The sequence below is a fragment of the Rattus norvegicus genome, chromosome 9 (genome assembly GCF_021556685.1).
Source record: "Rattus norvegicus strain SHRSP/BbbUtx chromosome 9, alternate assembly SHRSP_T2T, whole genome shotgun sequence".
Classification (NCBI taxonomy): Eukaryota; Metazoa; Chordata; class Mammalia; order Rodentia; family Muridae; genus Rattus; species Rattus norvegicus.
This window is the reverse complement of record NC_141542.1, coordinates 24,249,186-24,262,042: the sequence shown is the minus strand read 5'-3', so window position 1 is coordinate 24,262,042 and position 12,857 is coordinate 24,249,186. Positions and strand designations below refer to the sequence as shown.

At 42.3% G+C, this 12,857-nt stretch overlaps 1 protein-coding gene across 1 annotated transcript; it reads right to left on the bottom strand.

Annotated features, from left to right (window-relative positions):
- Window positions 1-2,344: 2,344 nt before the first annotated feature.
- On the bottom strand, window positions 2,345-10,728 carry LOC134480535 (uncharacterized). The gene is made up of 5 exons (XM_087568674.1): window positions 10,519-10,728; window positions 9,634-9,793; window positions 8,171-8,302; window positions 7,319-7,501; window positions 2,345-3,146 (listed from the first exon to the last, which is right to left on the bottom strand). Exons 1-5 carry the CDS (start codon window positions 10,646-10,648, stop codon window positions 2,981-2,983), a joined length of 771 nt encoding a protein of 256 aa, XP_087424800.1. The 5' UTR covers window positions 10,649-10,728; the 3' UTR covers window positions 2,345-2,980.
- Window positions 10,729-12,857: the final 2,129 nt, after the last annotated feature.

The window sequence follows — 12,857 nt, the reverse complement described above, 5'->3', positions numbered from 1 at the left end:
GGTTCAAATGGAGGTCAGCATATGGAGGAGTACAAATCATCCTCTTCTTATTGCCCTGTGTAAAGCTTAAGTCCAGGTGGATCAAGGACCTCTACATCAAACCAGATCACTCAAACTAATTGAAGCAAAAGCGGGGAAGAATCTTGAACACAAGGACACTGGAAAAAATTTCCTGAACAAAACACGAATGGCTTATGCTCTATGATCAAGAATAGAAAAATGGGACCTCATAAAGGTACAAAGCTTCTGTAAGGCAAAGGACACTGTGGTTAGGACAAACCAGCAACCAACAGATTGGGAAAAGACCTTTACTAATCCTACAACTGATAGAGGGCTAATATCCAAAATATACAAGAACTCATGAAGTTGGACTGCAGGGAGACTAATAACCCTATTAAAAATTGCAGTTCAGAGCTAAACAAAGAATTCATAGCTGAGGAATATGGAGTGGCTGAGAAGCACCAAAAGAAATGTTCAACATCTTTAGTTATGTGGGAAATGCAAATCAAAACAACCCTGAGATTCCACCTCACACCACTCTGAATGGCTAAGATCAAACACTCAGGCTATAGAAGACGCTTGCAGGGATGTGAGAAAGAGGAACAATCCTCCATTGTTGGTGAGATTGCAGACTGGTACAACCATTCTGGATATCAGTCTAGAGGTTCCTCAGAAAATTAGACATTGCACTAGCGGAGGACCCAGCTATACCTCTCTTACACATATACCCAAAAGATGCTCCAACATACAACAGGGCACATGCTCCACCATGTTCATAGCAGCCTTATTTATATTAGTCAGAAAATGAAAAGATCCCAGATGCCCTTCAACAGAGGAATGGAAACAGAAAGTGTGGTACATCTACACAATGGAGTACTACAGAGATATCAAAAACAATGACTTCATGAAATTCATAGGCAAAGAGAATGAACTAAAACATATCATCCTGAATGAGTTAACCCAATCACAGAAACACACACATGGTATGCACTCATTGATAAGTGGATATTAGCCCAAATGCTCAAATTCTCCAAGATTCACAGACCAAATGAAACTCAGGAAGGATGACCAAAATGCTGATTCTTCACTCCTTCCTTTAAAGGAGAAGAAGAATCCCTATTGAAGGGATAGGGATGCAAAGTTTAAAACAGAGCCTGAAGGAATGTCCATTCAGAGTCTACCCCACATGTGGCCTATACATATACAGCCTTCAAACTAGATAAGGTGGATGAAGCTAAGACGTGCAGGCTGATAGGAACTGGATATAGATGTCTCCTGAGAGGCACAGCCAGATCATGTCAAATACAGCGGTGAATGCTAGCAGCAAACCATTGAACTGAGAACTGGACCTCAGTTGGAGGAATTACAGAAAGATTGAAAGAGCTGAAGGGACTTGCAACCCCATAAGAACAACCATGGCTGCCAAGCAGAGATCCCAGAGACTAAACCAGTACCCAACCACTATACAGGGACTGTGCCATGGCTCCATCTGCATGTGTATCAGAGGATGGTCTTTTTGGGCACAAATGGAATGAGCAGCTCTTGGTCCTGCCTAGGCTGGGAAAGTGGATGGCTGGTGAAGGGAATATTTTATAGCAGAGGTGGAGGGCGATGGTATTCGGACTTATTTCTGGAAAACAAGGAAGGAATAATATTTGAATTCGAAATGAAAAATATCCAACTAAAAATCAACAACAACAAAATGGTATTTTGAGCTTCGAATCAAAAAAAGCCACAGTCAGGAAACAGAGAATTGTATGCCTCTGGTTTTCTTCAAATATGCTTGAGGCCCAGGTAGGTTCTGGGCCTAGGCTGAACCAAGAGGGTTCCTGCCACTGACTGCTCCTCTATTCCTGTTTCCAGAGGCACCATGCAGATTAATATTGGGCCAGAGATGTGGGAAGAGCTGGTCAGAAGTGGCTTTCTGTCCTGTGGTCTCAGGATAATCTGCATTCCAGGGTGTTCAGCATTTTCAGCCCCAGGATTTGGGTGCAGGGTTCCGGATGGCTTTAAACTCCCTTATACCATGTTTATATGTCCTGGGAGGTATTACAGAAAAATTAATGTTTATCCTACTAATTTGGTCAAAACTCTCATCGACAGAGTATAATTTAGAGGTAACTATATATTTGACAGCAAGCATACACAGTGGGTAATGTATGCATGATGAAGTTGAAATTCAGAGTTGGAAACACAGTGCACAGTGACTGTATAAATGCCTGTGAATCTCAGTCTGACTGGGAAGTGATTTGATGCCCAGTCCCCATGAGAATGCAGAGATCCATCCCTCCCTGATAGCTGTGGGACTTCAGATGTTGACACTAATGATCAATAAAGAAGGTTCTTAAGAGTGAAGAGTTTGAGATTACCCCTTTATTGACCAGAATACATCCAATTTACTGGATAGTAACCAGATGCAGGTAGTCAATATATACAGTCTATATCCTTATCAAAATAGAAAAGCAAATGAACAAAACAACAACAGATAAATAACAAATCTTCAAATGAATAGAAGGAAAACCAAATAACCAAAACAATTAAAAATAAACCAAACTTTAAATAGAGGAATTGCACTAAGCATTTTTTGCTGCTCCTTTTGCAGAATAGACTTATAGCCTGTGGCTTGCCTTGGAGACATAGTAGACAAGCAGTTAGTGATGGTAATCATCTTTTCAAGAGGAGTGGAAGTAGGTCTGTTTTGTTGGAGTGGGGGTATTAAGGAAAAAGCCATCCAACATTGAGTATAAATGATATTACAGACTTTGTCACAAAGTCTTTCCAATATTGTGAACTGATCTCCATGAAACTCTTCTGGGTGACCCATCAGGACAAGTACAAATTTACACGTGCACGGTCTTTCTGGATGACCAGCAGCTCTTGATTGATGTGCATCAGCACTTCTCTGAGTCCCTCAAAAAGTGCACACTTGCTGGAGAGAGGCAAGGTGAAAATACAGCGTATTCAATCCAAAGAAGTTAAACTAAAGGAGGAAAATGCAGTCCACAATTGCTATGGACATTACAGATGAGACGCAATAGTGGTGTATTTGCTGTGCACACTTAGTTCTCCTCCTGTAGCTCTTCTCTCCAAGGGAGATCTTGTCCTGGTCTGTGTCATGTTCGAGTTTCTGCTGGAGAATTTCAGACCTAGCAGAGCAAGGGAATAAAGATTTAGTGAGTGGTTGTCAATTCAGCTCTCCCTCTTACATCAGCTCTATTCAGTTGGATAATCCAGCATGACCTGTCAGCTGAGGTCAGTCCCTGCATCCCCAAGTGTCCTAGAGTACCTGCGCTTGGATTTATATCTCACCTTTCAAACTGCTAGAATTTGAACTGTGGACTATGCACTGTACTGGGATTAAGAGAAAAATGAGCATTTTTCCCACTGGTACAGGTATATGACACTGAATAATAACATTGTAGCTATGTCTGAATCTGAGTTCAAGAGAGGTATGAGCAACCTAGAATACCATGTGGATTCCTTCTGGAGAACATGCCCAGAATTGAGGTGAAATTTCTGATTATGTCAGCACTGAAGGAACCCGTCTAGTTTCCATTCGTAACCACTGAATCTGCAAATACACAGAGAAGCCATCTCACTTCAAATTCATGCTCACCGCACAGATCTTGTAATCACTGAGAATGTGCTCCATGCAAATCTTCCCAGCGTACACAGGGAACATTAAAGGTGATTGTGATGTAGAAACAGAACAGCACCCCTGTAAGTCTATGGCTAGTGCAAGGCAGTTTGTGAGAGGACAGAAGAGAAAATGTCCTCAGATCTTTCCGGAGAGATCACAGGAAGAAAGGAGTAGAACATAGCAAGAAATCCAGAGGATCATATATATATTGTTTCATGGGCAAAATTCACATGAACTGTACCAGAACAATACTCTGAGTAGCTCTTTAACTGCCTGAGGCTGAAATCCAGGTGGGTTGGTCATCCACCCAAAAAGGGTATTTATATAGGGAAGGATATTCAAATGGCCTCTTCCAGCCTATGTTCCTACCTGAACATTAATGCTTAATGTAAAGATTCCCCAGGATTCGCTGGAGGCATAAAAAAAAATGTTGAGTGGAATATGTACATAGTGGCCAGAGCCAATAGACAGCTCAGTCAGTGATGTGCTGTCCTCCCATAAACCGTCATAGACTCAGGGTTCTTTCTCCATTAACAATCTGGCTTAGCAAGTCCCAAAGGCTGTGTAGAGCTGTCTTGTTGCTCAGCAAAGGATCATATGTTGGTGGTGGACTAGACTCTTGTTCTTGTTCACTCTTTCAGACTTTCCCCAAAGTGTGCAACTTCTTCTAATCGGAGCTGTCTTTACCATAGCCTGAGTGACTTCATGCCCAAAGCTAGAATCATAGGAAATCTCCATAACCAGGATCCAAATCAACAAATTTTCTCCCCGTAATGTGATTGTTCCACAGATAATTTGAATAAGTAAGTAAAAGCTTGCATGGATTATCTCACACTGAATCAGAATCTATGGAAGGGCTCCATCGTATGTACACTTTTACTCCTTGGCTGATGGACGTCTGGATAGATTCTCCTTCAAGGTTACTCTGGGACCACTACAACACTGATGTGCCCTAGTTGCAATGGCAATACCTACTCCTTGTTGTGGAATCACTGGGTTAACTAAAACTTCTGTTCCACTTTCTGAACATGGCTTCTCATAGGGCTACCTGTTCTTACACTGTCAGACCCATTTGAAGCTCATCATTTCTCCTAACCCACTGAGGCTGAAATTAACTGAGAGAAAATGATGTTGATCGACAGCACTTGCAGAATGCTACACAGATAACATAGAGGAGCGCTTTGGATTATCTGTGCACCTAAAGGGGTTCCTGAAACTGCCCTGTTCTTGCACCACAGCATAGCTATGGGACTTTTTCTGGATGACGATACAATTCCAAGCAACTCAAATTCTCAATGAATAAAATCCAAGCCAAACTCCTAGGGGAAGTTGTAGTGTGCCAAGGTAGCTCGAAAGAAATGGTAGCAGGCAATGTGGAAAGCAACCTTGGAGAAGACACAGTGAGTGACATAACCTTACAGTGGGCTTTCACAATTCACAAAGAACAGAGAAGCAGAATAAACTCATGGATTTTTCTAGAGAAGCCTTGCCCTTACCTCCCAGTACTCCATTCCTTTGATGTGCTCCAAAGGATTTCAATGCAGATCAGTAGTTTTGCCCCTAATCACTTGAAAATCTAACTTTAGAGGTGTTTTTGTGTCCTCTTTTTGGGGGTTGCATATCTAATGGATTTTATTGTCCTGCTTCTACACCATAACAAAAAGGGACCTGCAAGCTCTAGGCCTGTACCATTTGTTACCCCTGTGAAACATGATTCACTTGAACATATTTCCACTCCTCCCCCAGACTTCACACGATAATTCATTCTGAAATTTTTGGAAAGAATAAATTAGTAATTTAAGTGTCCTTTTGCTGTACAGAGCTAGATGGAGAAACCAAATGACTGGGCAGCTCTATTTCATGTTTCATGGATGTAAAGTGAACGCTTAGAGTACTTTTCTCATGAAACTTGGAAATAGAGGGAAACACACGTTCACTACTGCAAACACACACACACACACACACACACACACATATACCCACACACACATATACCCACACACACACCACACACACACACACACACACACACACAAACACACACACAAACACAGACACACAGATACACACTTGCATGCACAAATGAAAACTTTGCTCTTATGCAGCACATTTCCTGTTGAGTGAGGAATTAGTGGGAACAATGCTGTGTACAAGTCTCTTAGACACAAGCAAGATGTGCTGCCCTGGCCTGTACTCATTTCCACTTCAGGAAACCTTTCTATACAGATACTTGCTGGTCCGACAAGTAAGTTACATGTTTTGCACAGATAGCCTAAACAACACAACATCAAATCCCCAAGAGAGATTTCTAGGAAAAGACTCCATCAAGCTCTATGTTGACTCATCATAGGCCCCTCACTAAAACTACCCTGTTTCAGTCATAGAAGACTTTGGAAGCATCAGAGAAGGCAGTGACTCATTGTCAGTTCCCAGGAACATTTCATCACATTAGAGTTCCTGTGATATTAAAACAACCTCAATGTCAGTCAGAAAAAGGCTAAATAAATAACATACAGTGAATTTTCTGAAATGCAGCACTGTGTACAATATTGAGAGGGTATCTATCCTGAAAGAATGCAGTGCCCATGATATAGTCAGCAAAGCAATGTCAGCAGAGGGTTGCACTCTAGGATTCCATGCAAGATCATGGTGAAGCCAATAAGACAATCCAGAAACTTCCCGGGGGATAACTCTGTTCAGGTAAAGTGAAGAAATCTAATCCTTATTTTTGAAATAGCTGAATGGTTTAAGAATGTGTTGAGACAAATAAGAGAGGGGGCTCCACCTGGAACTGGACGAATGATGCAAAGACTGCTGGCAGGCACAAAACAGGAAGCTTCATGTTTGTTGAGAGACCTAGGCTTAAAGGATTAAGTTAGATAATGACTGGACAAAACTGCATGTCATGAACTGGCCTCCCCGCATGCTCCCTAAGATGCAGGTCAGCACAGCAATGCAACTTTCTTGGTGAGAATTGGGGGTACATATGGATAACTTTGTTCTTGAAGCCTCAAGTCTCTCATGCCAACCCTCAGCCTTTGAGAAACCTTTTCCACATCCTTGCTCTTCTAACCAGCTTCAGGTTGTAAGGCCCAGTTATGAACTCTCCAGGAGCACTCAAATAAGACAGGACTGACATGCTGATACACAGGCTCTGTAGTTACCCAAGATCTATGAAGCATGAAGTCACCATCTTCATATACAGGGACATGAGGGGAGGAAGAACAAAAGCCACCACAAATGACAATGAGAACCATTTCTTTGGCATTTCCACCAGGCTCTCCTCCTTGAAAACTACTTACTTCCTGAGTCTCACACGATCCCTGTAAAGAAAATGGGCTCTGGGCTTTTGCTTCATCCCTCAAAGCCCTGCTCTATTCTAAAGAGGGGCTCCCACATAGCACCCTCCATACATAATGGCATGTAGTGCTGTGCTGTGTGATCAACCTATCTCCCTTAATGAAGTGCAGATTCTCAAAGAGCAGGAGCATTTGATTTCCAAACATGCAGTTTCTTGAAAAGGGGCTATCTCCACAGAAAGCCTTGTAAACCATCACATGAATGAACACTTGGATGAGACCTAGGTCAGGACATGGATCAGTCAATAGACAGTTACATTGGTTTGCCTATGTTTATGGTAAGACATGAGGACAACCTGACCCTGAGCCCTAACCCTACCTGCTGTTGGTGGCACTGGGGTCACAGATGTTCATTCCGGCCTCTTCCCAGAGCCTCTTTGTCTCCACAGAGTATGCTGGCAGTTCAGTCTGCTCCACCAGCAGTTCTCTCTTCTCAATCATCAAAATCTGTATATTGTTCTTCAATTGAGCTTGTTCACGCAGGAGCTGGGAGTGCCTGATGCTGAACCACAAACAAAAAATGGTAAATCCCAGCCAGCTTCTATTTGCCTGTCACTCCTGCAAGTACAATCATCCCTTCAAGGGTCCTCATCCTCAGAAATCCCCAGAATAGAGCCACACTATGCAGGTTAGCACCAATTAGAGGAGGTCAAATCCAGAATCCACATTCCACATGAATCAAAGTACTTCTGAAAATCCTGACACTAAGACGGTTTATATAAATCAAGGAAGAAGAGATGGTCCATAAGGGAGCTCGTATGTCCATGGTATGGTGAAACCATCTTCATGTTGTGGGGAAAGCCCCTCTGAGGGGTAGTTGAAGACCCAATAGCTATACAATCTTTCCATGTGTTTCTCATGGATCACAGATCTTTAAATCTCCTGTCAGAGTCCTAGAGATTCAGAGTTGATTAATATTCCCATCATGGTCCAAACCTTTTCTATCTAGAGGAACTTTAACTGGGAAAATAACAATTGGAGGGTCTTCTACACCCCTCACATGTACGACAACTGAGTCCAAGAGCTACAAATCTAAGACCCTTGCCAGGAGGCAGCCTTCTTGTTAAGAGTCAGACACTACAGAACCAGAGCCCTGAATTTTGTTCAAAGTCATACAGGACAGAAGCATTCCCTGCCTAGTGCTGTGTTCTCATCTCTGTCAGCGACTCACCGGTAGGAACTGTTCACTTGTATGAGCTCCTTGTACCTCTCCATGGCATCACTTATTGAGTTGGTCATCATTTGCATAGCCATCATTCTCATCTCATGTTCAGATTGAAGGACTGGCAATTCGACATGCAGCCTGGGTTAGGTCATGGCCAAAGGAACAAATAATGTTTTGAACTCACGATTTCAGAATAAGGTGAAATGTAAATAAAAATATATAATAAAAAATTTCAAATTCAAGGAATGGTGGAAGGGAAGAAAATGGCAAACTCAAAAACCAGACCAAAACCCAACAGTGAGACTCAATCCACAGAAAATATTTCTATGTAAATAAGCAAACATTTGTTTTGAAATAAGGACTCCTTGGAATCCTGAGAGATATGGTTCTGCAAAGACTCACTATATAGGAGGGGGCAGAGCCTGAGAGCTGCCTGTTTGGGAATAACAACTGTCAAGACCACAGTTACCATTTCTAGGTCACAATAAACAATCCCTGGATAGTTAAAAAAATAAAAAACTAAAGATCAAAGCAGGTGAAACGAATTAGGTAAAATCAGACTGTTCTCTCTATTACTTAAACTCAGTATGTTCCACATACTTGCTCCTTCAAAGTATTTGTACTGGTTAAGTTTATTATCCTGGGCACAGGAAAACAGAGTCACGGTACCAGTTGGAGGGACCTGACCTTCAAGAGCTGGCCAGGTGAGCATGATGGAATTGACTAGTTTAGGAAGAAGATTCCTCCAGTCTGTGCCACAGCTTTGGGCCCAAGAGAAAGCTGTGATGACATTTCTCTTGTTTTGAAAGCAGGTATACTCAATCCTTGGTTTCTATCATTACATGAATTCCCAGAGGGTATAACTATGTTTGACAGGGAAGAGGATTTATAGCACCTCCTCCCCTCAGGAGAGTCCTGTGTGCCACCAATATATACAGAAGGAGCAAAGTGCTGTGTTGATCAATGTGGGCCTCCACATACTCATCACTATCATGACCTGCAAAGTGTTGATCAAACAAATCCTCAGACCCCATCAAAGGTCCCAGACGTCCTGATCCAGAGTAAACCACCAACAAATACTGCCACATACATACACACCAACCCATATCCAAACACACTTAGAATGCCAACTACATTCATGGAGGTGCCATAGAATCAGTGTATAATGAACAAATTCAGAGGAAAGAGTGATGACGTGCAGGCATTTCATTCACACACACAGTTGCAGCAAGTGTGACCAGGTCCTTCCAGCTGTTGACAGGACCAAGGCTAATCCAAGAGGCTCAGGGTCAAGTACAAAAGAGGTTGACCCTAAACACACAGCACCTAGCTTATCTCCCAAGCTAATGCCTGCCAACTCTACTTAAAATCCAGGATGAGAGGTGAAACTTTCTCGTGCTATGAGGAAATCTTGAGGTAGCAGAGAGAGAGCTCAAGACAGTGAACAGGTTACTGGGCATAATGACTACCTGTGGTCCCACTCATCATAGATATAAAGATCCAGGATTTGATAAAGTTCATCCCTCTCGAATTGACACTTCTGGATTTCGAATTTGAGTTCCTCCAGTTCCTTTAGACACTCCTCTTGCTTACTGATGACATTTTGGGATGATGCCTTCCTACCAAAACCTGTAGACAGATAAACCCAAGTGAATTTGCATATTTGATGGCCCATGGGCAGAATAGATCATTCTGAATCCGAAAATGAGGTTGAGGAAGGGGAAATGGTAGAGACTGGGTGAATCCGTGAAAGAGCAGAAAAGCTTTCTTAAAGGTTGATTCTTAAGCTATGTCCCTGTTCCCAACCTTTAAAGCCATACACGTGCCACACTCACTATTAAACAACCCGCGGCACTGAAAGTTATAATATGACTGAGACATAAACATCTGCGACATTGTTATATCAGATGTGGTGCAGATAATCCTGGAGTTCATAATGACTTCATAATGTTTAGCACCATCAAGCTCTAACCAAGTGTGGTCCAGCCCAAAGTGTCTGAGAACTCAATTCATGACTAGGGGTGCATCCTTCCTTGTTCTCGCCATCACACACTCATGTAACCTACAGTAATTTAGAGGATGAAGTGCTTCAACTCCCAAACATGGATGGTCACATTGTTAATCTCACAGTGCCTCCTCCTGCCAATCATTGACACTCACAGTTAAAAAGCTTCAAGAAAAGACACTGAAGTCTTACAACTTTATGGCTTTCTCTCAAATTAAAGATCAGGAACTCCTGACTCTTGGTTTGCCTTTGAAAAATCCCAAGGCTCCTGATTGTAAGGCCTAGTCTTAGAAGGCACATCTCAAACCTACCTCCTTGAGGATGTTCCCCAACTCTGCCCACGACTCACCAAGCCTTCCCAAGAATGATTTCCTCCTTCCTGTTTCACTAGAGAGGGGGTCAGCTTCCCTCTGACCTGGTGCGGTCTCTCCTTGATCAACACTTTCCTTCCGAAATAGCCTGAGCAGCTGGCGAAACATGCCTGCTTGTGAACCCAAAGGGAACTGAAGTAATATCCCAAAGGCAGTTGGTGTCACCACAACACTGGTGACATCACAGAAGATTCTTGGGATCTCTTAGATACAATAGAGTGTCCAGTGAACGGCTTACTGGTGATGTCACTGGAAAATTCTATGGCCTACCTACTAACCAGCTCTCCCCACACTGATGAATTTCTGTGGGGACCCTTTCCTCCAGTCTCCCATGTGTCACTGGGAATACCATTTGGCAACCTCTATTTCAAAGCTACATATGTCTCTCTGCTTCATTAGAAGTCAACAATGCAATTGCTGGGGAGGGTTTCTTACAACCCTGAATTGGAGAACAGATTTTTCTTAGCACCCAAATCTCTAGGGACCAAGGAGGAGGGAGATTTTTCTTAAAAGTAAATCTACTACTCGAGACAATGCATGTGACATGTTTTTCGATTTCTAAGCTTTTCCCTTTTTGTGGAGGCCAATATATTTCTTCTATACCTCTGAGTGTATAAAACCTGGAAATAATTGCTTACTGTGCAGTCCTTGAAAGCCGACATTGTTTCCATTTACATATCCATGTATTTCACAAAATCAATGGTCTACAATCCTATTTTTTTGCAATAAAAACTCCTTTTCCTTGGGATCATAGGGATCAACTACAGGGCATATATAAAACAATAAATTTCTGTCTGTTTTATATATTATGTAGGACATCCTCCCTTTCTCAAATATAACAAGAGAATTAAATTGGACATCAGTGAGCAAATGTCAACCTGGACCTTGTGTTACTACATTGTAACTACATAACCATCACTTCTCCAATATCCTTCTCCGTGAATAGACAAGTCTAGGCATGAGAATATTGGGGACTACACCATGATCTTTTACTTGTAGCAAACATAAGAATCCGGAGGACGGGAAGGGAGTGGAATGGCCTGAGTTCAGGTTGAACCTCAATTTTAATGGGTCCATACGTTCAGGAGGGAGTCTATTTGGCATTGTGATATATGGATTCTGTCTTCTTATCATAGGTGTTATAATAATTCAACATGAATGTGTGCTATAATGCCAGCCCACCTCAGAGATGTAAGAGTGAAAATCATGTCTGACCTTTCTGGGAAGAACTCTGCCTTTTACTACCATCTGGAGTTATACAACATCACTATACAAAGCTCAGAAGAGAGGGGTGCAGATGTGCGGGCCTTAGAAGTTGAGGATCTTTTCTACTGATTAAGCCACTTGTTTTTCCTATGTAATTTTACCCTTGCTCTTTTACTAATGGTGGCTGACTTCTTTCCTGGCCTGAGGTAAACTGGAGTCCAATCTTTTGGATTACCGAACCTTCTAATTTTTGAGATGACAGTCCCACCAAGGGTCCTACTGCATACAGAAGGTATGAATAAGTCTCAGGGGCTGGAGTAAGTTAAAAACGTCTGTGACAACAAAGAACTGATTAAGAAAACAAGAGCCCAGCTGCTCATCAAGATCACAGTTGTATGATAGTAAGAAAATGTGAATAGGGCTCAGGTGAAAAGATAAATTAATTAGGAGTTCATAGGCCTAGAAGGGTTATCCTTTGCTCTCAGTGGAGCTGCCCTTCTTTCTGCCATTCCTCACCCTCTGCCACATGACCAGAGACTTCCCCAAACAACTGGCTGGCCTTGGTCAAAGACCTGCCAGGGCTTCTCCCTGTAGAATAGGACATGTAGAGTCCTTGAGGACTCACCAAGAGGTCTCCTCCACACAGGTTCCTTGTTGTCAAAGGGAAATGTTCCTGCAGAATCCTGCCATGGCATCAGGAATTTCAACCTGGCTGCTCTTGGTCCAGCTCACTGGGTGCAGGCCTGAGGCCCAGGGGTATCTGGGGAAAGAAGTAGCAGGGACTACCTCACAGCTCTCCTTTGTTGGATGCAACTACTAGGACTGTGATGGGATTTTTGTTTCTTGTGTGTTTATTAGAAATACCTACAAAGCTGATTAAAGTTGTAACATGCCTTCATACCCAGCGTGCAGAATGTTTTTAAATCGTTGTTGTTCCTGTTTTATGTTTGGATTTTGTTTTTTAATCCCCTCAGGAAATTTCCCTGTGCTTAGAATGTTAAGCACATGCTCAGGAGGGATCGATTATTCAAGTTAGGCAAAGCTTTTGTTCTCACCATCACTCCACAGATGATGCCATTACTTAATTTGAAATAAGAAAACAGTTATAGAG